The 23,859-nt window shown below is 41.7% G+C and overlaps 1 protein-coding gene across 2 annotated transcripts in view; it reads left to right on the top strand.

The window, feature by feature from the left end:
• The window catches only part of GRIN3A (glutamate ionotropic receptor NMDA type subunit 3A), an 813,333-nt gene that overhangs the window by 499,625 nt on the left and 289,849 nt on the right, over positions 1-23,859 (top strand). For both annotated transcript variants that reach the window (XM_075316157.1, XM_075316160.1), the window contains exon 5: positions 10,538-10,683. In XM_075316157.1, coding sequence (XP_075172272.1) covers positions 10,538-10,683 — 146 coding nt within the window. The remainder of the gene's footprint in view (positions 1-10,537; positions 10,684-23,859) is intronic.

Below are 23,859 nucleotides of genomic sequence, written 5' to 3'. Positions count from 1 at the left end.
CTTGTGGTTCTACACACCTACACAGGGCCCTGGGGCTTGCCTCACTCTCAGGAGGCTATTACAACTGACTGCATCCACCATCAGCCCCAGGCGTCCCTCAACCTGCAGTGGCGGTCCCCACTGGCCGCAATTCTGAGAGTGGCGTCACGACAATCCTAGAAGAAGGTTCCCTACCTGTGACCAGACTGATCCAGTGGAGTCCCTGAAGGTAATGCACCGATACGACACTTGTGGGGCTTCACATATACACAGGTTATACACTAACTGAATCATCAAATAAACATAAATTAATTACTTAGAGGATTTAACACTAAGGTAATTATTATGCATTCCCATACCAGTTGACACAAACGATTTCCTGTATCTTTACATCCTACTCCTTAATAGGATTAGACAGTTACTGAAGGTACTCCTCCATCTCTCAAAAAGCTGATATAATGGGTATGCATTATTGTTCTTTATGCCATACATTTTACGAACTTCTTTTCTCCCCTACCTCCTCAAAAGTAGCCAACAGCTGAGCTTTTCCTCTTGATTATTGAGCTTACTAGCATTAAACACCTGCACATTACTTCCCTAGCATAGGATTATGAAAAGGATGGCACTTGCCACTATGAACTTGTAGAACATTTCTATCACACCAGCACGGTGTGTTGAAAATTAACCAACTGGGCTTCTTTCTAGCTTGACAAAGGGTTGCTTAATTGGCTTATTACTAGTAAAAGCTATGTTACCTGCTTTGTAAAGCTTTTGACAAGTAGACACCTGTTGTCTGCATCACTGACCAGGAGAATCCTTTGTGTCAATGCAGACCCAGTGCTCACCAGCCTGTTCAAATGGAGGGCTTAAAGCAAATAACTGAGGCAGTAACAGCTGCCACATGTGTTGTGTATAGCACGAGCAATCCAATGACCACAAGTTCAAGTCCCCTAGCGGGGGCTAAGCAAGTGGAAAAAAAGTTATAAGAAAAAAACACAAAAGTTCAAATCACCATCTTTTTCTCCCACTAAATGTAAAAATAATTGAAAAAACACATATGCCGTATCGAAGCATACACAAAAGTCCGATATATCAAAATATAAAAATTGTGATTTTATTTTTTTTTTTAGTCACCGCAATCCTAACGTTTTTGTTAGACATTAGCAAAATATCATATCAATTTCATCTGGCAAATAAAAATTAAGCTGTCACACAACTCCATTGACTTAAAAATGAAAATGTTTACATGTGAAGCAGCCCCGAGACAGCCTCCTGCCCAGTCACAATCAGGCGCACCATCTATGCAGACCTCCTGTTCACTCCCACACAGCTGGCCATGATTACCAAGTATGTCAGCTATTTCACGATGTATTTACCTACAACCAACTCATAGTTATATACCGTATATAAAAGCACAAAATAATCTCCAAGTTAATTCATTATATCAATTATTTTATTAGTAGAAAAAATATTTTTATAGATAACACACAGTGCAGAAAGTGTTTTTATAAAACCAAAAAATACATTAAGGTAAACATTCACAGGGCAGCGTGACCTAGGACACAGACTATCTTCATATCTATTACAGAGCAAGTTGGATGAGACAATTGCATTATTTCATACACACAATAGGACCAATCATTATCAGATAAATTGTATATGTGCAAGAGAACAAACTGTTTTATGTATGCAATAATATATTAACAAATAAAGTGCTTAGTTATAGTGTTCCTTTGCTTATTAATAATATATCATTATATAGCACCTCTACTATATTGCACACATCCCAAATATTTTATAAAGATTATCATGTAAAATTTATATTTATGATTAGAACACGTTCACATATTGCATATAAATTATTATTATTATTATTATTTTTATTATTATTTATTATTATAGCACCATTTATTCCATGGCGCTTTACAAGTGATAGAGGGTATACATACAACAATCATTAACAGTACAAAACAGACTGGTATAGGAGGAGACAGGACCTTATTGCATACTTAGTTGCTCATCATTTGACAATATATATAAATACAGTATATGAATCTGAAGGTTATAATATATTAAACAACATAACCTGCTCTTTGTAATGACAGATTGAATTGTCAAAACCGGATGCAATGCATGTAGATTCGCCCCAAAGTAGTTCAACCACTATTTAACATACATTATATTTTGTAGTATCATATTACCATACCAAACAGCTATAATCCCTATGACTATCCCCTACCCTTGCAAACTTCAAATGGAACTTGAAAACCCACCTGATCAGAAATGCCTACAATCTACAATGAACTCACTGCCGCCCGACCACCATGCGGAGCTGCCGCCCGACCACCGTACGGAACTGCCGCCCGACCACCCCACCTACTGTCTCCTCCCCATAATCCTATACAATGTAAGCCCGCAAGGGTAGGGCCCTCTTCCCTCTGTACTAGTCTGTCTACTGTAACTTGTATATGTATTTTGTATGTAACCCCCTTCTCATGTACAGCAGCATGGAATCAATGGTGCTCTATAAAGAAATAATAATAATAATAATAATCAGCCACATATATTAAATTATTTATATTCAGCTAGTACTATAATGGTAGAGGCCTTTGATTGTTTCCCACATGCTTGTTAGCCTACTTTTTAAAAGTATGGGGAATCTCACCCCTAAAGATAACCACCTGATGCTGTCATGCACGGTCCCTGGTCACTTTGCCCTGCATAGTTGGTTGTAGGTAAATTCTAGTGTTAGGGACCATAGTAAAAATGACATAATAATAATAATAATAATAATAATAATAATAATAATATGTATCTGGTGGTTCTATTTTTTGGATTCTATTTCACGATGTATGCCTGCTCTCTCACACAGCTCCAGTCCTCTAGTGGTGACACAATGTTCTTAAAAAAACGCAGGTCCTCATTTTTTTCACTTTTGTCCATTAGTAATCTGGTGAGACACTGTATAGTGTGTTATTCTAACATAGTATAATTCTCGAACTTAAAATAGGGCTACAAGCAGGTCACTGCTGTGACCAGTGATTGTCTGAAAAGGCTCAGTGCGACAAGGACCTGCACAGAAGAGGTAATGAATAGTGACATTTTTGTCCAATCAGCCTGAATTATTTTCATATTAATTTATATGACAGGACAGATATTGAGAATTACATATGAAAAAGCTTTAATGCTGAACTAGAAATTAATAAAAGCACATAAAGAGCATTAACCACAGTTTATGAAGTTTTGATGTGCGTTTTTATGTGCTCACCTGGTAGAGCTGGGAGCACTTGTAGGGATTATCGACAATATTTCAGTTGCTGCGGCTCCGCTGGTTTGAAAAAAAACCCAACTTAGATATAATTTAAAAGAGGAATTCAAGTATACTGTGCTGCTGGTAAAGAAACTCCGGGAAGCAATTGTTCGATAATCAATTGTACTTTATTCTTAACGCGTTTCCAGGTTGAACTGACCTCTTCCTCAGGAGATCCATAATTATAAAAACAATGAGTGTTGCTACTACCTAGCATGCATGTAGCTAGGGTGTATACAACACAAAAGTATTATTGTACTGCTTCTAATTTTATTTTTTTTGAAGAATACATATAAAACAGTAAATAAATGAAGAATATTATAAGCATTTACATTAGAAAGAAATTATTAAATGCAGCAAAGATTTGTCAGAAATCAAATATGGCTTAGACCTCAGGTGATAAATCCATGAGTGTAACACACTATAAATATTCTGTATTACCATGCTGCCTGAATCATGAGCAGCATGCATTAAAGACCTACTTCTTTTTACAGTCCTTATATTTTACAAAAACATTGGGGCATTTTAGGAAAAACATACTTAGAAACAGGTGCCAGGAATTATGCAACTAGGAAGACTAGTCGAAGAGACAGGCCTACGGTGGTTTTTCCTTCTCCCTCTCCATTTGGCTGACAGGCGTCTCTCTACACGTACAAAGGAAAATATAAAGTCTCATGTTTTATGGCTGTGGTTCATGGTTTTTACTGAAACATGGCAGTGTTTCAGAGTTAAAGATACATGGCTTCAGTAACAGGGCAGGTCTCTGATTCCAGCTGCCTGTGGTTTGGGTAATAGGAACCAACTGACAGGTTCCTTTGTATTTCATTAGGATTTGTATGTTTATTTTATATTTCATTAAACAGGTGATTTGAAGGCTGCACACTGTCAATGTATAATTTGCACAGTGACAGTGTGCTTTGTGTTGACGGCTCATATCAGTAGAGGTGACAACCACTGACAGTCATAGACAGAAAATAGCCCCTGTGCAAGAACAATATAGGGGCCCTTTGCAGCCAAATAGCTTTAGAAAATGCAGAATTTCACCTGCTTTGGAGACAGACATGGGCCACCTAACCGTCCCTGGTGACAACACAAAGCAGCACTCACTATCAGTGCACAGTGTCAGAATACCCAGCGGCATTCAGAGACCAGCCCCCCCCTCCTGAAGTGACGCCCCTTACGGAGGCAAAGCTGGACTCTGCATGCCACCATGTACTGTGACACAGCACATTTACAATGCATGCTGCTCTGTGTTCCTTGTTCTGCTGATCTAAGCCGACAACACAGAGTGTACTGTAAATGAGCAAATTACACAATGGCAGCTCACAGGGAAAGATCAGCACCTTAAACAAGCGTCACTAATAATGATTGTCAGTGACTGCAGCTTCTGCCCCCTGATGACACTTTGTTTGAGTATCCCAACATGCACTGAGATTTTCAAACAAAGCGTTGACAGTAAGTAGGGGAAAAAATCAATAGTAGTTTGATAGAGTAGTCAGGGAAGGGTAGGAAATTTTTAATGCAGCCATGTTAGAAATTAGTTTATATTGAGGAAATAAATAGGGATTTACACTGATATTTCTTCAGCCTTTGGACTACCCGTTAATTGTTGAGACAATTTTTTAATACAATTCAATGCATAGTTAGGTAGATTGAAAAAAGACCCTAGTACATCAAGTCCAACCTTTCTTCATCTATTATACATTTCATACTAAATTATTTATAACCCACAATTTTATGTGTACTGAAGAAATAAATCCTATGCAGATCCAAAGTAGTACATCGAATCCGATGGTGTCCACAAATGGGAACATGAAAAAAAGACACTTTCCTTGGTTCACCAATTTAATAAATAGCAAATTCATAGCAGGCATGACGTAGTACATGAAATCCAAAGTCAGATTTGTGGACCTATGGCAGACGTGAGGTTTGTTTTCATTTATGATAAATGAGTGAAGTAGGGAAAGTGTCAGAGTGTTTATTTAAATAAAGTAGTTTTTGTGTCTTTTTTTACTGTTTTAGTAAAGAAGGTGTCTGATAGATACCTCTCAATTGCTAACAGCAAGGTTAGCTGTGTTTTTGGATATTACATAGCTCACATCTACCCCAAAAACCATTACCTCAAATGCTGCCACACCAGGGTATTGGGAATAGCCTAGGCAAAGAACCAGAATTGGAGCATCTCGTGATGCTTCACTTCTGGAGTGGCTGTGGGCTGGTATTTTTAAGTTGGGAATAGAGCATTAACCATAGTCATATACTTACATAGGTTAAAAAAGACCTAGGTTCATGTTCAACCTTCTCTACCAATTATACTGTACTTTTTTTTGTTACAAAATTATCTATAACCTACAGTGTAATTTGTATTTAGGGAATTTTCCAGCCCTTTTTTAAAAGCTGTTATAATGTCTGCTTTTACTACTTCTTGCAGTAGGGCATTCCACAGTCTTCCTGCTCTATCTGTAAATAAACCTTTCCTAATGAGTGCCCCTGGTCTTCAGTATTGTCTTTGGAAAAACAAGTCATGTGTTAGTCCTTTGTATTGACCACACATGTATTTACACATATAAATGAGATTTCCTTTCAACTGTCTTTTTCAAAGCTAAACATTCCTAACTTTTCCAACCTCTCATCTTATGGGAGAGATTTGTCAATGCTTAATTTGCTCAGATGCAGGCGTACTTCTCCTTGTGTTAAATTAGTAATATCAAGTGGCTATCTTTGATTTTAGTCTTTTTGTATGATCCCTGAAACAGTCAGTTAATTGGTGAACACAGATGAAAAGTGCCTGTTTAATATCTCAGCCTTTTCTTTGTCTATAATCTTGTTATTATATTTTAAGGGACCGATAACATAACATTTTTTCTTTGCCATTGGTCTATTTATCAAATTTATTGGGATTTATTTTAATATTGATGGCAATTTGTTTTTCAGTAACTAAGTTTGTTAAAGTGATTTCTTTTTTACATTTCTTATCGAGATCTTTATTCTCTTGAAATGATATTTCTGTATTTTCAGCCTTCAAGATTTTAAATACTCTTTGTTTTTGTCTTTTACTTTGCAGTGTCTTATTTATCCATAGTGATTTCTTTTTTTTCTTGACATCTTATTAGCAGATGCTATACGCTTTCTACAAGATTCTAAAAATATATCTTTAAAAATTCCCCATTTATGTTCTTTATACCCAGTTATTATGATATGGTCCCAGTCTACACAATTAAGCTCTTCCCTTAATTTGTTGAACTCAGCTTTCCTTACATTTCATAAATGTTTTATTGAATATTTCATGGAAGCTTACCCTATTATGGATGTTCCTGCCAAAATGCTCCTAAACCTGTAAATCTGAAATTGTATCTGATCTCTTTGACAAGACCAGATCCAGCAAATATTTTCCCTGTTGGGTTCTTCTATAGTGATGGGCAGACCAAGACTGTAAAAGCTTAGATTCATGCGGTGTCAAAAGTACCTGAACGCCGGGCCCGGGTAATGAACTGGGTCCAGCAACTCTAGTAATAAAAAGTAAATAAAGGAAAAATAAACAAACCGAGAATAAAGTAGGCACACTATACTTACCAAATTTCCAGTGCGGCTGTATACTGCTTTTAGGGTCATTCATTCTATTTCCGGGGCTACTCATTAGCTTTCTACATATTCACCGGTAATTCTCGCTTCTCTGATTTAAAATTTTTTAAAATCTATTTAAAAAGCAAGGGTCCAATTACAAGGAAACTTCACAACCAGAATAGATTGATATAATAAATTACAATCATATATAATTTATATTGTATATAATAATGCCATGCATAAAAAGGGGGTTAGGATAATAATCACCCATTACAGATATAAATCACAAAAGTTATTAAGTATGGAGCCATATGTTGGGGGCAATTATATAATATATCAATGCCTGTGCTGAAATTCAATATATACGATCTAAACCAACAAGGCCAACCTAAATTAAAGGAATACTACACTATGCCAAATATCTTTCTGCTGTTAAAAAGGTCACTAGTATAACCTAATATAATCCCATTATGCTAGATAGGAAGGAAAGTAAGGTACCAACCTACAATCACTGCAGTGTGAGGCCTTCTACATCCCAACGCACGTTTCACCTCTTCATCAGGGAAAGTATGTAGGACAAGATAATTAAGGGGCCTTAAATACCCTATTAATAGGAAGTGTAACCATGTGTGACGTTTGTGAGCGTTAGCATTGATGCCACCAGAAACCGGAACAGCAACTTCTATTAGTTCCTGTCAGGGTAACGCTGCATGCAGTTCACTTCTATCATGTAAGAATCATCATAGAGACAGATAAACTGTTTGCCTTTCCAGCGCAGGATCTGCCAGGGATCCGGAACAACTGCCCCTTCCCTGTTCTGGCCAGTGGAATGCACAGTGCGGCTCACGCACACAGCAGAGTTGCCTTGGTGACGAGCTACACATATGTGGCCACACTGACCATAATGAAGGAAAAAGTGTCCTATATTCCCAGAGGTCCTGCGCACCACAAACAGATACTGTAATTATGCATTAATGAAATACTGATCCTAAGGGGTATTTTGCACGTTGCGACATCGCAAGCCGATGCTGCGATGTCGCACGCGATAGTCCCCACCCCCGTCGCAGCTGCGATATCCTTGTGATAGCTGCCGTAGCAAACATTATCGCTACAGCAGCTTCACATGGACTCACCTGCCCTGCGACCGTCGCTCTGGCCGGCGACCCGCCTCCTTATTAAGGGGGCGGGTCGTGCGGCATCACTGTGACGTCACACGGCAGGCGGCCAATAGGAGCGGAGGGGCGGAGATGAGCAGGATGTAAGCATCCCGCCCACCTCCTTCTTTCCGCATATTCTACGGAAGCCGCGGTGACGCCGGTAGGAGATGTTCCTCGCTCCTGCGACTTTACACACAGCGATGTGTGCTGCCGCAGGAGCGAGGAACAACATCGGACCGTCGCGTCAGCGTAATTATGGATTACGCCGATGCTGCACCGATGATACAATTATGACGCTTTTGCGCTCGTTAATCGTATCATCAAACCTTTACACACTACGACGTCGCATGCGATGCCGGAAGTACGTCATTTTCAATTTGACCCCACCGACATCGCACCTGCGATGTCGTAGTGTGCAAAGCCCGCCTAAGTCTAATGGGCTATACCCTAATCATTCTGATGAGTTAAGATTCTGACCAAAGAATCTAATAACATTTTCAAGCAGGTCTCTGCTGGGAAGACTTTACAATGCACGTGAACCATTAGAGTGACGTAACATCTCTCTGTCTTGTAAATCCATAATCAAATCACTGCAGATCTGTGCTGCTCCAGACCTATTTGAAATTGTGGCCACATAACAAAATCACTGGCCATTTTATCACATGAATAAGAGATATTAAATGCAATAGTCAGCGCCTCATCCCTGTTAACATTTTCTACTGTAGCTGCAGAAATCTACAAGTGATTTATGTGATACTTTTTACTGGCTGAATAAACTGAAGATACAAACTGTGAATAACAATTGTCTTCATTAGACAATGATTGGTACATATCTAATATCTCAGAACACTTAAGCAAGCATTGTTGACCTTAGGGAGATCAACATATCCACTGCGGAGACACCATCACGTGTTTCTCAACGCAGTGATTCTAGAGCAATGCTTGCTTAAGTAGTCTTATACTAGGCATTGCCCCCACTAGCCAGATTCCTACTCTACACTGATGAGGGGCAAATACCCCGAAACGGCTGTCTGTGGATGGATACCATGTTTGGTATAGGTGGTCTCCTTGACTGGAGACTGCCCTTCCCGTGGTTGTTCCTTCCCGGTGAAAGACCTGGTTAGTTTCCTGCCAGCGTTGAGAAACACGTGATGGTGTCTCCGCGGCTTTCTTATTTGCATACTTCCCAGGGGGCAATGCTCTAGAATCACTGCGTTGAGAAACACGTGATGGTGTCTCCGCAGTGGATATGTTGATCTCCCTAAGGTCAACAATGCTTGCTTAAGTAGTCTTATACTAGGCATTGCCCCCACTAGCCAGATTCCTACTCCACACTGATGAGGGGCAAATACCCCTAAACGGCTGTCTGTGGATGGATACCATGTTTGGTATAGGTGGTCTCCTTGACTGGAGACTGCCCTTCCCGTGGTTGTTCCTTCCCGGTGAAAGACCTGGCTAGTTTCCTGCCAGCGTTGAGAAACACGTGATGGTGTCTCCGCGGCTTTCTTATTTGCATAATATCTCAGAACGTCATAAGTGTAAAGTATATTTACGACGAAAATCAAAAGTTGTTATCATCTAGACACATCTAGATGTCATCTAGACACACAGGGACTTCCATTTAAAAAAGAGGAGAGTAAAAACAATCCAGATACTCTTCTATACAAAACACAAATAAAAGAATACTCTCCAAACAAGACTTATAGGCACAATAATATTGGCAAATATTACAGTAACTTAAAATTCATTGACCCTGATGCTTAATATGACCCCTAACAGGTCACAAAGTTTCAAGCACCAAGGTCAATAAATATTCTTCTAGTAAATAGGTTTACATACAGATGCGTAATACCAGTGAAATAGGTCCATCGTTAACCCATAGTAAACTCTTTCAACTGGCTTCAAATGTTTCCTAAATGTCAAATGTTCTTACCAAATTTGAAATTCACATCTCCTCTAAAGTGTAAATAAGGGTTGGAAACCATATCTGATTGATTAACCCTAGAATGCTCAACCATAGAAATCAACCATAGAAAACAAGTAAGCTAGCAGGCCTGCGAGGCCCCAGGTATGCGTTCTAGGGTTTAGTATCAAGCAGTGACGAGCACGCTCGTCCATCACTAATTATTACACCAGATGGAATACCGAGCTCTGCTATATGCAAAGTGTCAAAAATGAGATGATGACTTTTTAAAATATTTAATAGCATCAAAATTGACACTAATGTATACATTGTCACAACATTGCTTTTAGGTAATATCGCAGTTGGTAAATAGCAAATTACTGTTTTACGCTGTTACAGAGTAACATTGAAACAAATGATTTGCAGTCTACAATATGCAATACAATGGTGTTAGCAATGTGTTTTCATACTGGTTCTAGGCTTTGATTTGAATGTATCCCCTCTACGCATCTGTAGTCTTTACAATGTCATTTCATCTTCAATTGTCATTTATGTAACAAAAAGAAAATGCCATCTCTGATTATTCTATAATAAGGCAATAACAATATAATCCATGTTTTATAGCTTCATCATCCCTCCCAAGGGTTCCGGTTTGGAACAGTTAAAGAGAGCAGTGCTGAAGACTATGTTAAGAAGAGCTTTCCAGAGATGCATGAATACATGAGAAGATATAACACCCCATCTACCTCTGATGGAGTCGCATTTCTAAAGTAATTGACATCCATTTAACTTTATTACTTGTTCTTCTACATTAGTTTGTTTTGCATTTCTTCTTAAACTGTCATTTGAAGCGTTGTGATACTTTACACTTGCTTAGAACAAACTACAAAATATCAGAGCTCTGCAGTAAAATGATTTTTTTAAAAAATGGTAACACAATGTCCTTACTATGATTGGATGGTGGATTGTTAGGCAGTCAACATGTGGAATTACATGCCGGGCCTATAAATCCCATCCACCGTGCTTGTACTGTACAACACAGCATTTTGGACTCAGTAAAAATACACTTGCTCCTAAACACTACTAATCCTAATCATGGGCACATACCCTAATGTAGCGGGTGGAGGAGGGGACGCCGCGCTCTCCCACTGCTCGGGTCCGGCTGCCGCTGCGGCTGCTGCGGCCTGCCGCTGCTCGGTGGCTCGAGCGATGGGCCGGATCCCGGGGACTCAAGCGACGCTCCTTGCCCGTGAGTGAAAAGGGGAATTGGTGTTTTGGGATAGTTTATTGTCCGTGACGCCACCCAAGGTTGTGGTGATTGAATGTACACCACCGCTGCTTTGGCTGGGGGATCCCGGGAGTGATGGTGTGGAGCAGCCAGTTGTTGTGTTGCCCCTCCGTGGGTAGGGGTTGGTGATCCCGGGGCCCAGTGATGGGGTTGGGATGGTGGACAGGTGGGTATGGGGCCTGTGGAGGTGCAGGGGCAGCGCTGTGCCGCACGGCACGGAGGTACTCACTCAGCCAGTAAACACGACACAGTTCTCGGTAAACAAACGGCTGGTTGGACGGGTCCTTCGGACGGTTACGGTGCTGACTTCCCCCGCAGTTGACGGTGACAGTCTCTTCCCTGCACCTATGTGTTGTTGTTTGGTAGCGATGGGTTCCCACCGGTAACCCGCTCCCCAGCTTGGGTATGAGCCGGAGGAGCTCCACTCTTGCCTGCAGGCGCTGGCCCTGGGAAACTGGTGCCTTGGCGGTGGCGGTGTCTCCCCTTAACGGTTGGACTGTTGCCTTCAACGGGACTTGGTTGTTGGGAGACAGTCGTCCCCTTCACTGATGGATTTGGCAAATTCGGCGACTCCTAGCCTTGCCGGGATCCGAAAGGCCCCTGCCCTGGTGCTGACTAATCTTCGTATACCGCTCCGGTACCGCCGGGTCACCACCCGTCCACGGTCCTTTCGGCAACCTCCAATCAGTCTCGCCTGCAGACAGTCACCGCCGTCTGCCAACCTTGCTGTCTCAGTCCGGGGCACACACCCGGACCAACTTCAGGCTTCTTTCTGTCACTTTCTCTGTTGCTCTTACTTTAGCTCCTCTACCACTTCTAACTCTTTCCACCTCCTCCTCAAAACTCTATCTTTACTCCTTCACTTCCCTAGCTCAACTCTACTCTAGCCCTCAGCTAGACTTCAACTCTACTCTAGCCCTCAGCTAGACTTCAACTGCCTGGTTCTCCCACCTCCAGGGCTGTGAACTCCTTAGTGGGTGGAGCCAACCGCCTGGCCCACCCCCTGGTGTGGAGACCAGCCCCTGGAGGAAGGCAACAAGGATTTTAGTTTTGACCTTGTGTGTACCTGCAGGGAATGTGGGGTGCGTGTGATGTTGTGACCTTTGACCCCTGGCTTGCCCAGGGCGTCACACTAACATTTCAGGTCAACAACTTATAGAGGATACAGGCTGCTGACTGCATATACAGTGTAACTATAAAATGCATACAGCTGCACACTGAAAAAGCCAAAATTGTACAAGGGAAAATATGGCTCTGCATTACTGCAAAAGAGAGATATTTAGTTTATGTATTGGCCAATACATGTAAGCGTGGAAACAAACGGCAAGGTATATCTCTGTAATCCGGAAACCTAACTTAAATGCCACTATCTAGGTTAACAACATCCGTGTCTGGGCAAAATGCCTCTATTTGGACTATAAACCTCCATGTATGGGCAGCTAGGCTCCTGCTACAATGGTTATGAACACAGCCAGGTCTTAGGGTGGAGTGCTCAGTCAGAAAAAGACTCACTAGAAATATCATAAAACTGACCCGCACATCCAACAAATGTGAACAGGTGCTAACTGAAAAAACATAGTAACTATAAAATGCATACAGTTGTACACTGAAAAAGCCAAAATTGTACAAGGGAAAATATGGCACTGCATTACTGCAAAAGAGAGATATTTAGTTTATGTATTGGACAATGCATGTAAGCCAAGAAACCAACGGCAAGGTATATCTCTATAAACTCTGTAAATAGTGGCATTTTGCCCAGATACAGATGTTTTTAACCTAGATAGTGGCATTTAAGTTAGGTTCCCGGATTAAAGAGATATAACATGGAGACCTTCCTACAAGTCATTGGGTATGGTGGCTGCATGGAGTGGCCTCCACACTCACCTGACCTGACCCCATTGGACTTCTTTCTGTGAGGTCACATCAAACAGCAGGTGTATGCGACCCCCTCCACCAACATTGCAGGACCAACGACGACGTATCACAGATGCTTGTGCAAACGTGTCACCTACCATATTGCACAATGTGCAGCAAGATACAGTATGCTGTCTAGAGTGCAGATGTGCATTGCAGCTGACGATGGCCACTTTGTGCATCACAGTTAAATGAGCGCCATATGCGTGACCAGCATTAAATGCATTAAATGTTTTTTTTTTTGGGGGGGTCATGGGTTTCATATCATAGCATTTCTGTATGCAAGGTGTCAATTCATACTGAATTGATGATGCCCTACAACTTTGTAATTCACTTTTTTTCTCTATCTTGTTCTGTTTTCGAGATAAGAATGCTAACTCCGCTGTTTTCCACCAGGTGGCGCTATAAGTGGTTTCATTGCGTAGCGCATGGCTACTTTACTATACCTAGACACCAATTATATTCCTATAGCTGCCGCCATTCTCAAGTTAATGGCGGTGGACAGGATATGGGTGGACACTAGAGATGAGCGAACCGGTCCCGGTTCGGCTCGAGGCCGGTTCGCCGAACGGGGCTCCCGTTCGAGTTCGGTTCGTCGAACGTTCGACGAACCGAACTCGAACCAATAGGCTATAATGGGAGGCAATCACAAACACATAAAAATGCATTATAAATGTACACAAACAGTTAATAAACATTGCCATAACACTTACCGGTCCTCGCGATCCCTTCTGCACTCTGTCTCCTGCCGCTATTCCATCCGATGATCGCTGAATCCTCCCGGTGACCTGCACTGCCAGCAGAGATGCAGGACCTATCGTGACGTCAAAATAGCCATGTGACCAGTCACGTGGCTATTATCTCATTGGCTACAGACTGGTCACATGACTATGACACGTCATGTAGGACCTGCGAGTGCATCTCTCCAGTACACGGTGCACATATGTGTATCGCCGTGTACCGGCGACATGCTCTAGCACACGGTCGACTCCCCGTTCCGTTAGGGACCGGCTGACACGGCCGGTCATTAACGGAGATCACCGTTGCCATAGCAACGCAGTTAGCGGTGACGTCACCGCTAACCGCGGCTCCGAGAGCACCGTTGCTATGGTAACGCGTCTGTCAGCGTTACCGCTGTTACCGCTAGCAGCCAGCACTGATCACTCACGGAGTGAAGGCTGCACGCTGCTTCCCGATTGTAGTGATGATTGTAGTGAGGATGAGGTTCCCCAGCCCATGATGGGCTGGTGAATCTCATCCTCACTACAGTCGTCACTACTACTACACTAGAAAGAAAGAAGACAGAAGAGCAGGATCGTGGAGGGCTGACAAGGGGTAATAAAGATGGAGTCTCTAATGTGTCTGTGTATTTATTTCTATTAAAGTATTTTTTCTCTGTGTGGTGTCTTTTTTTTAACCCTTTATTGGAGATTCTTAACAAACGTGCCTGACATTAAGAATCTCTGGCTTAATACTGGCTAGTAAAACAAAGCCAGTATTAACTCATGATTACCCAACAAGCCACCCGGCTCCAGGGCTGTTGGAAGAGTTGGATACAGCGCCAGATGATGGCGCTTCTATGAGAGCGCCATTTTCTGGGACGGCTGCGGACTGAAATCCGCAGTAGAGGCGCCCAGAAACCTCGGGCTAACCTGTGCTGCGGATTCCAATCCCCAGCTGCCTAGTTGTACCGGGTGGACACAAAAATGGGACGAAGCCCACGTCATTTGTTTTTTAATTATTTCATGAAATAAGTGAAATAATTAAAAAAAAACGGGCTTCCCTATATTTTTGGTTCCCAGCCAGGTACAAATAGGCAACTGGGGGTTGGAGGCAGCCCGTGGCTGCCAGCTGTACCTGGCTAGCATACAAAAATATGGCGAAGCCCACATCATTTTTTTGGTGGGCAAAAAAATTCTGCATACAGTCCTGGATGGAGTATACTGAGCCTTGTAGTTCTGCAGCTGATGTCTGCTCTTCTCCATACAGACAGACAGCAGCTGCAGAACTACAAGGCTCCTGAAAAAATTATGTGGGCTTCGCCATATTTTTGTATGCTAGCCAGGTACAGCAGGCAGGTACGGCTGCCCCCAACCCCCAGTTGCCTATTTGCACCCGGCTGGGAACCAAAAATAAAGGGAAGCCCTTTTTTTATTATTTCATGAATTTCATGAAATAATTAGAAAACAAATGACGTAGGCTTCGCCCCATTTTTGTGTCCAGCCAGGTACAACTAGGCAGCTGGGGATTGGAATCCGCAGCACAGGTTGGCCTGAGCTTTCTTGGCCTCACTGCTGCGAATTGCAGTCTGCAGCCGCCTCAGAAAATGGCATTTTCATAGAAGCGCCATCTTCTGGCGCTGTATCCAACTCTACCAGCACCTGCCTGCTATACCTGGCTAGCATACAAAAATATGGCGAAGCTCACGTCCTTTTTTTGTAGTTTTTTGGCAAAAAAAATAAAAAATGCTTCCCTGGATTTTCCATTGCCAGTGAAGGTAACACCAAGCAGTGGGGGTTAGCAGCCAGTAGCTGCTTGGATTACCCTTAGCTAGCAATACAAAAAATGCAGCGGGAGCCCATATATATTTTTTTTAATTATTTATTTAAATAACTAAAAACAAAATGGGCTTCCCTGTATTTTGATTGCTGGACATCACAGTGCTGTAAAAATAAATCTTTAAAAAAAATGACGTAGCGCTCCGCGGTATTTTTGATTCTCAGCGCAGATAAAGCAGACAGCTATGGGTTGCCACCCCCATCTGCCTGCCGTTACCTTGGTTGGCAATCAAAATACAGGGAAGCCCATTAATTTTTTCTATTTAAAAAATAGTTAAAAAAAAAAAATGACGTTGGGTCCCCCCATTTTTGATAGCCAGCTAGGGTAAAGCAGACGGCTGTAGCCTGAAAACCACAGCTGGCAGCTTTACCGTGGTTGGGGATCCAATGTGGAGGTCCCCTCAGGCTCTTTTTTATAATTATTGTATAAATATTAATAATTACACAATAAAAGTAGGGTCCCCCCCAAATTGGATCACCAGCCAAGGTAAAGCGGACAGCTGTGGTCTGGTATTCTCAGGGTGGGAAGGTCCATAGTTATTGGGCCTTCACAGCCTAAAAATAGCAGGCCACAGGCACCCCAGACGTGGCGCATCCACTAGATGCGCCAATCCTGGCGCTTCACCCCAGCTCATCCCGTGCCCTGGTGCAGTGGCAAACGGGGTAATAAATCGGGTTGATACTAGCTGTAAAGTCACCTTAGATCAAGCCCAGCAGTTTGTGATGTCATGGCGTCTATTAGATACCCAACATCTTAAACTGTCAGTACTAACAAAAACAAAAAATCGACAAAAGAAATTTATTTGAAAAAACAGTCCCCAAAACATTTCCTCTTTCACCAATTTATTGTAAGAAAAAAAATAAAGGGGTCCCACGACGACTCTGGACCGTCTAGAATATGGGGGGGAGACACTCAGGGAACGTATTCCCCATTTTCTAGGAGTGCGGACCCTTCATGTGAGGAGTGTGGGTGCAATGAATCTGCACTCACTCTCCCCGGGTCCACAGCAGCAGAGTCCATGTCGTAATGGTTGCTACGAAAGCTGCAATGCCCTGCTCATGAGGTAAGGGCATGCCTAATCAGGAGAACTACTGTAGAGGAAGCTCTGCTCACTGGTATATAGGTGCTCAGAGGTAATAATAGATAAAATTAGTGAGTAACCTCGGCACTCTATATCTCCCAGACTAAGTCAGTAAGTCACAATGGATAGTAATGCAAAATCACTCTTTATTGGTCCGTATTAAGAAAAATTTTTTTTTCATAAGCATATATGTTTTTGTCCAAAACAAGTTACAAATGACGTTTCGGCCTGAGCCTTCGTCAGATTGGACTTATCTGCATGTAATCATGAAAAATGCCAATAATCAGTATCACATAAGAGTGAGAGAACAATAACATAAACTCGAACAATGTAGAGGTACAATTGGGATGCAGCAAAAAAATTGCAACACAGCAAGAAATGAAACACATGATACAAATGTCATAATACAGTACAAGGACAATATAGTAATGACAAATATGGGGTCAGAGTAGACTTAGACAGCTCTGGTACGAAAGAGATGTCAATCATAAAGTAACATGTGCAGTAGGTGTAGAGCTACAGTATGCATGGCAGAGCTAATGGGTAGACCGACCATAGAAAAAGAACGGAGAAAAAGTGGAGAGAAAGTGGAGAAAAAATGGAGAAAAAGTGGAGAAAAAGTGGAGAAAAAGTGGAGAAAAAAATGGAGAAAAAGTGGAGAAAAAGTGGAGAATAAATGGAGAAAAAGTGGAGAAAAAAATGGAGAAAAAGTGGAGAAAAAGTGGAGAAAAAGTGGAGAAAAAGTGGAGAATAAGAGGAGAAAAAGTGGAGAAAAAGTGGAGAATAAGTGGAGAAAAAAATGGAGAAAAAGTGGAGAAAAAGGGGAGAAAAAAATGGAGAAAAAGTGGAGAAAAAGTGGAGAAAAAGTGGAGAAAAAGTGGAGAAAAAAATGTAGAAAAAGTGGAGAAAAAATGGAGAAAAAGTGGAGAAAAAAATGGAGAAAAAGTGGAGAAAAAAATGTAGAAAAAGTGGAGAAAAAGTGGAGAAAAAATGGAGAAAAAGTGGAGCACCCTTTGGTGCCTTTCATATGGCACTAAGGGGTGCTTAGCTTTGTATTTAGCCAACAAAATGAAAAAAAAAATGACGTAGGTTTCCCCCTAGTTTTGTAGCCAGCTAGGGTAAAGCAGACGGCTGCAGCCTGCAGACCACAGCTGGCAACCTCACCTTGGCTGGTAATCCAAAACTGAGGGCACCCCACGCTGTTATTTTAAATTAAATAAATAATTAAAAAAAAACACGTAGGGGTCCCCCAAAATTGGATTACCAGCCAAGGTAAAGCAGACAGCTGGGGCCTGATATTCTCAGACTAGGGAGGTCCATGGTTATTGGACTCTCCCCAGCCTAAAAATAGCAGGCCGCAGCCGCCCCAGAAGTGGCGCATCCATTAGATGCGCCAATCCTGGTTCTTCACCCAAGCTCATCCCGCGCCCTGGTGCGGTGGCAAACGGGGTAATATATGGGGTTAATACCAGATGTGTAATGTCACCTGGCATCAAGCCCTGGGGTTGGTGAGGTCAGGCGTCTATCAGATACCCGACATCACCAACCCAGTCAGTAATAAAAAAAAATAGACCACAACCATATTTTTATTTGAAAAAACACTCCCCAAAACATTCCCTCTTTAACCAATTTATTAGAATGAAAAACAAATCCAGGTCTGCTGTAATCCAAGGGGTTGCCATGACGATCCACACTGTCCCAGTCAATGAAGAGCAGGATGTTCCCCATTGGCTGGGAGAGCAATGCAGTGACCTGAGCTAACATCAATGGGTCAGCCCAGGTCACTGCAGGGCATGACAAGTGCTGCTGTCAGCGAGGTACATTACCTGCGCTGATCTCCAGCACTGCTGACAGCCCCTGTCACTGAGTTCAATGACCGGCGCCTTCACAGCCAAATATCGCGAGAGGCCCGTGACGTCACCGCTAGTCAGTCTCGGGTCGGAAGCGAGAGGTGATGTGACAAGCGGCGGCCATGGAGGACAGTGACAGCGCTGAGGTCGGGATGGCGGGACTTCATCACCGCAGGTAAGCCGAGCGGGACCATGTGTGTGTGTGTGTGTGTGTGTGTGTGTGTGTATGTATGTGTACATGCCGCGGGCAGGAGGGGGCGGAGCGAGCTGAGCGGGGAAGTGTGGGCTTCCTGCACGTAACTAAGATAAACATCGGGTTACTAACCAAAGCGCTTTGCTTGGATACCCGATGTTTATCTTGGTTACCAGCTTATGGCAGGCTGCCAGCGATGGCTCCTGCACACTGTAGCTGTAAAAAGCCCTGCTTTTTGCTGCTAGAACCGTTCTCGAACGTATCTAGAACTATCGAGCTTTTGCAAAAAGCTCGAGTTCTAGTTCGATCTCGAACAGCCCCCAAAATCACTCGAGCTTAGAACTGGAGAACCGCGAACTGCGAACCGCGCTCAACTCTAGTGGACACACTGTGTATAGTATAGAGGACACAGGCTAAATCTATTGTTAATGCATTTCTGCCATGTATGTATTATACACACACAGCTCTGCTATATGCCCATAGACATACACGGCTCTGCTACATGCCAATAGACATACGCAGCCCTGCTATGCTACATGCACATAGACATATACAGCTCTGCAGAATGCCCATAGACATTTATGACTTTGCCTTTATACATAAAAGGCTCTGCTACTTACCCATAGACATAAACGGCTCTGCAACATGCTCATAGACATATAGAGCTCTGCTACATGCCTTTAGACATACCTGGCTCTGCTACATGCCAATGGACATACACGATTGTGTTACATGCGCATAGACATACACGGCTCTGCTACATTCCCATAGACAAACATTGCTCTGCTACATTTCCATAGACATACATGGCACTGCTACTCATAGCTTCTGACACATGGCCATATAAATATGCACATATAGACAAACACAACTTTGCTACATGTACACTAAATGCACATATAGACACACACAGCTCTGCCTCCCGCACACTAAATGCACATGTAGACACACACATACACATATAGACAACCACATATATGCTACATGCACATATTGACACACTCAGCTCTGCTACATGCACATTACATTCACATATGTTACAGTTCAAAAGTTTAGAGTCACTTAGATATTTACTTATTTTTGAAAAAACAAATTTTCTTGCAATGAAGCTAACATTGAATTAAACAGACATACACTCCATACATTGTTAATGTGGTAAATGACTATTATAGCTTCAAACGTCTGGTTTTTAATGCAATATCTACATAGGTCTATAGAGGCCCATTTCCAACAACCACCACTCCAGTGTTCTAATGGTTCATTGTGTTTGCTAACTGTGTTGGAAGGCTAATGGATGTTTAGAAATCCCTTGAAAACCCTTGTGCAAGTATGTTAGCACAGCTGAAAACAGTTTTGCTGAATAGAGAAGCTATAAAATTGACCTTCCTTTGAGCTAGTTGAGAATCTGAAGCATTACATTTGTTTGTTCCATTAAACTCTCAAAAAAGCCAAAAAAAGAGAATTTTCTTGTGAAACTCGACAGTCTATTCTTGTTCTTAGAAATGATGGATATTCCACTTGAGAAATTGCCAAGAAACTGAAGAATACTCCCTTCAAAGGAGAGCACAAACAGGCTCTAACCAGAGTAGAAAGAGAAGGGGGAGGCCTCACTGCACAACTGAGCAACAAGATAAGCACATTACACTCTCTAGTTTGAGTAATCGATGCCTCTCAGGTCCTCAACTGGCAGCTTCATTAAATAGTACCCACAAAACGCCAGTGTTAACGTCTATCATGAAGAAACAACTCTGGGATGCTAACCTTCAGGGCAGAGTGGCAAAGAAAAAGCCATATCTGAGACTGGCTAATAAAAGGAAAAGATTAATATGGGCAAAAGAACACAGACATTGGAAAGAGAAAGATTGGAAAAAAGTGTTATGGACAGACAAATTGAAGCTTGAGGTGTTTGGATCACACAGAAGAACATTTGTGAGATGCAGAACAACTGAAAAGATGCTGGGCTGGAAGATTTCCTGACACCATCTGTCAAGCATGGTGGAGGTAATGAGATAGTCTGGGGTTGCTTTGGTGCTGGCAAAGTGGGAGATTTGTACAAGGTAAAAGGGATTTTGAATAAGGAAGGCTATCACTCCATTTTGCAACTCCATGCCATACCCTGTGGACAGCGCTTCATTGGAGCCAATTTCAATCTACAAGAGGACAATGACCCAAAGCACACCTCCAAATTATGCATGAACTATTTAGGGAAGAAGCAGGCAGCTGGTATTCTATCTGTAATGGAGTGGCCAGCCCAGTCACCAGATCTCAACCCTATTGAGCTATTGTGGGAGCCGCTTGACCGTATGGTACGCAAAAAGTGCCCATCAAGCCAATCCAACTTGTGGGAGGGTCTTCTGTAAGCATGGGGTGAAATATTTCCAGATTACCTCAGCAAATCAACAGCTACAAGCCAAAGGTCTGCAAAGCTGGAATTGCTGCAAAGGAGCATTCTGTGACGAAAGCAAAGACTGAAGGAGAAAATTATTATTTCAAGTAAAATCATTATTTCTAACCTCGTCAATGTCTGGACTATATTTACATTCATTATGCAACTCATTTGACAAATAAAAGTATGATTTTTCATGTAAAACACAAAATTATCTGGGTGACCCCAAACTTTTGAACTGTAGTGTATTGATACACAATTGCACATATAGACAAACGTAGCTCACCTGTAAATAGAAATATAGAGGGCTCTTCCCTTTTACTGGCAGCACAAATGCTCTGGAAAAGAACTATTACTCCCCCATCCCACGAAAATAAGAAATCAAGCAAAAATGATGCTCCCACAACCAGATACCCCTTTCTTTTCTGAGCTCCACAGTGTGCCTAAACTACATATAGTGTCCACATGTTTGCCAATTTTGTAGTAAAGAATCCTGTTTAATTTATGGGGTGTGTGTCTCCAGAAGCATGAGCTGGGCACAATATATGGGAACTGCAATGTACTGGCACTAAATTGTATTTGGGCTCTACAATGGCAGATATACAATTTTCATTCGGCAACATCCATCGCTGTTTGTTTGTGGAAAACACCAATGGAGTCAACCTTGTTTTTACACCTGTAGGTAAATCCCTGGAGGAGTCTAATTTCAAAAATGGGGTCACTTTAGGGGTGATTCTGCTTTTCCAACACTTAGGGGCCCGGTATATGAAGTCTACACATTATGGTATGAAAATTTGTACTCCAAGACTTAAATAACACTCCTTCTCTTCTAAATCTTGCATGGTGGCTACAAAGTACTGTACTGCCAGATATGGGGTATTGCCACATTCAGAAGAAATTGTGTGACAAATTTTGGTGCATTTTTATCCATTTCCCTCTGTGAAAATATAAAATTTGGGGCTAAAACAAAATTTTTGTGGTAAAAATATAATTTTTTTTCTTTACAACCCAATGGTGTAAAATTCTGTGATACACCTGTGGTATCAATATGATCACTCCACCCCTGGATTCATTAATTCAGGGGTGTGGTTTCTAAAATTGGGTCAGTTATGTGGGGTTCTGTTGTTTTAGTACTCAAGGGCTTTTCCAATGGGACATTGCACTATCATACCTTTTGAGCAAAATCTGAAGTCCAGTTTAGTTTAATAGTTTCATAGTTTTTAAGGTTGAAAGTAGATTTAAGCCCATCGAGTTCAACATATTGCCTAACATGTTGATCCAGAGGAAAGCAAACAGTAAGCTCCATATTAGGGAAAAAATGTATTTCCCACATATGGCAATCGGATGAGCTCCCTGAATCAACACCCAGTCACAGAATCTAGTGCACATAACCAATAATATTAGATTTTTCAGGAAAAGCATCCAGGCCTCTCTTAAATGTTAGTAATGAATCAACCATTACAACATTATGTGGCAAAGAGTTCAATAGCCTTACTGCTCTTACAGTAAAGAATCTTCCTGTGTGATTATGATTAAATATTCTTTCCTCTAGATGTAATAGTTGCCCCCTTGTCACCCTCACAGGCCAAGGTGTAAAAATATCATTATTATGGTCTCTGTACTGTCCCCTCATATATTTGTTTATACTAATAATATCACTCCTAAGCCTTCATTTTTCCTAACTGAATAACTCCAAGTTTATTAACCTTTCTTGGTATTGCAGTCCAGCTATTTAATAACCTTGATCGTTTTTCTCTGCACTTGCTCTAGTTGAGCCGTGTCCTTCTTATACACCAGAGACCAAAATTGTACACAGTATTCTATGTATGGTCACAGTAGTAACTTGTATATGGCATTCCTTCCTTTTTGAGCTTAGTACTGTGCCTCAGAAGTTTTGTTGACCACATATGAGGTAATATTGTACTTGGGAGAAATTACATAACAAATTTTATCGTTTGTTTTCTCCCATTACACTTTTTGAAAATTAAAAACATGAGGCCAAAGTAACATTTAGTCAAAAAAATGGTAATTTTCATTTACTAGGCCCAAGGTTATAAAATTCTGTGAATTTCCTGAGGGTTAAAAATGCTCACTATTCCCTCTAAATTAATCACTTAAGAGGTGCATTTTCCACAATAAGGTCACTTGTGGTGGTTTCTACTGTTTTGGCATGTCAGGGACTCTTCAAATATGGTGTTCGCAATCTATTTCAGCCAAAGTGGTGCTCCTTTTCTTTCAACCCTTGCCATGCACCCAAACAGTAGTTTTCTACTACATATAGAACATCAGCATACTCAAGAGAAATTGAACAACAAACTGTATGGTGCACTTTTCCTGCAACCCTTGTGAAAATAAAAAATTGTGGGCTAAATCAACATTTTTGTGTTAAAAATGTTATTTATTTATTTTTACGGTTTGTTACATAATTCTGTTAAAGGGAAGCATCTTGGGGTTCCAGGTGCTTATTATACATCAAGATATATTCCTTGAGAGGTCTACTTTCCAAAATGGGGTCACTTGTGGTGAGTTCCCATTGTTTCGATAGATCAGGGACTCTACAAATTCAACATGGTGTCCGCTATCAATTCCAGCGAATTTTGCAGTCCATAAGGCCAGAGTCACACTTGCGCATGACTCGGCGAGTCTCGCATCGGGATTACCCGGGACGGCCGCAC

The sequence above is a fragment of the Anomaloglossus baeobatrachus genome, chromosome 1 (assembly GCF_048569485.1).
Source record: "Anomaloglossus baeobatrachus isolate aAnoBae1 chromosome 1, aAnoBae1.hap1, whole genome shotgun sequence".
In the NCBI taxonomy this organism is placed as follows: Eukaryota; Metazoa; Chordata; class Amphibia; order Anura; family Aromobatidae; genus Anomaloglossus; species Anomaloglossus baeobatrachus.
The sequence above is the reverse complement of the archived record's forward strand: the minus strand, read 5'-3'. Positions and strand labels throughout refer to the sequence as shown.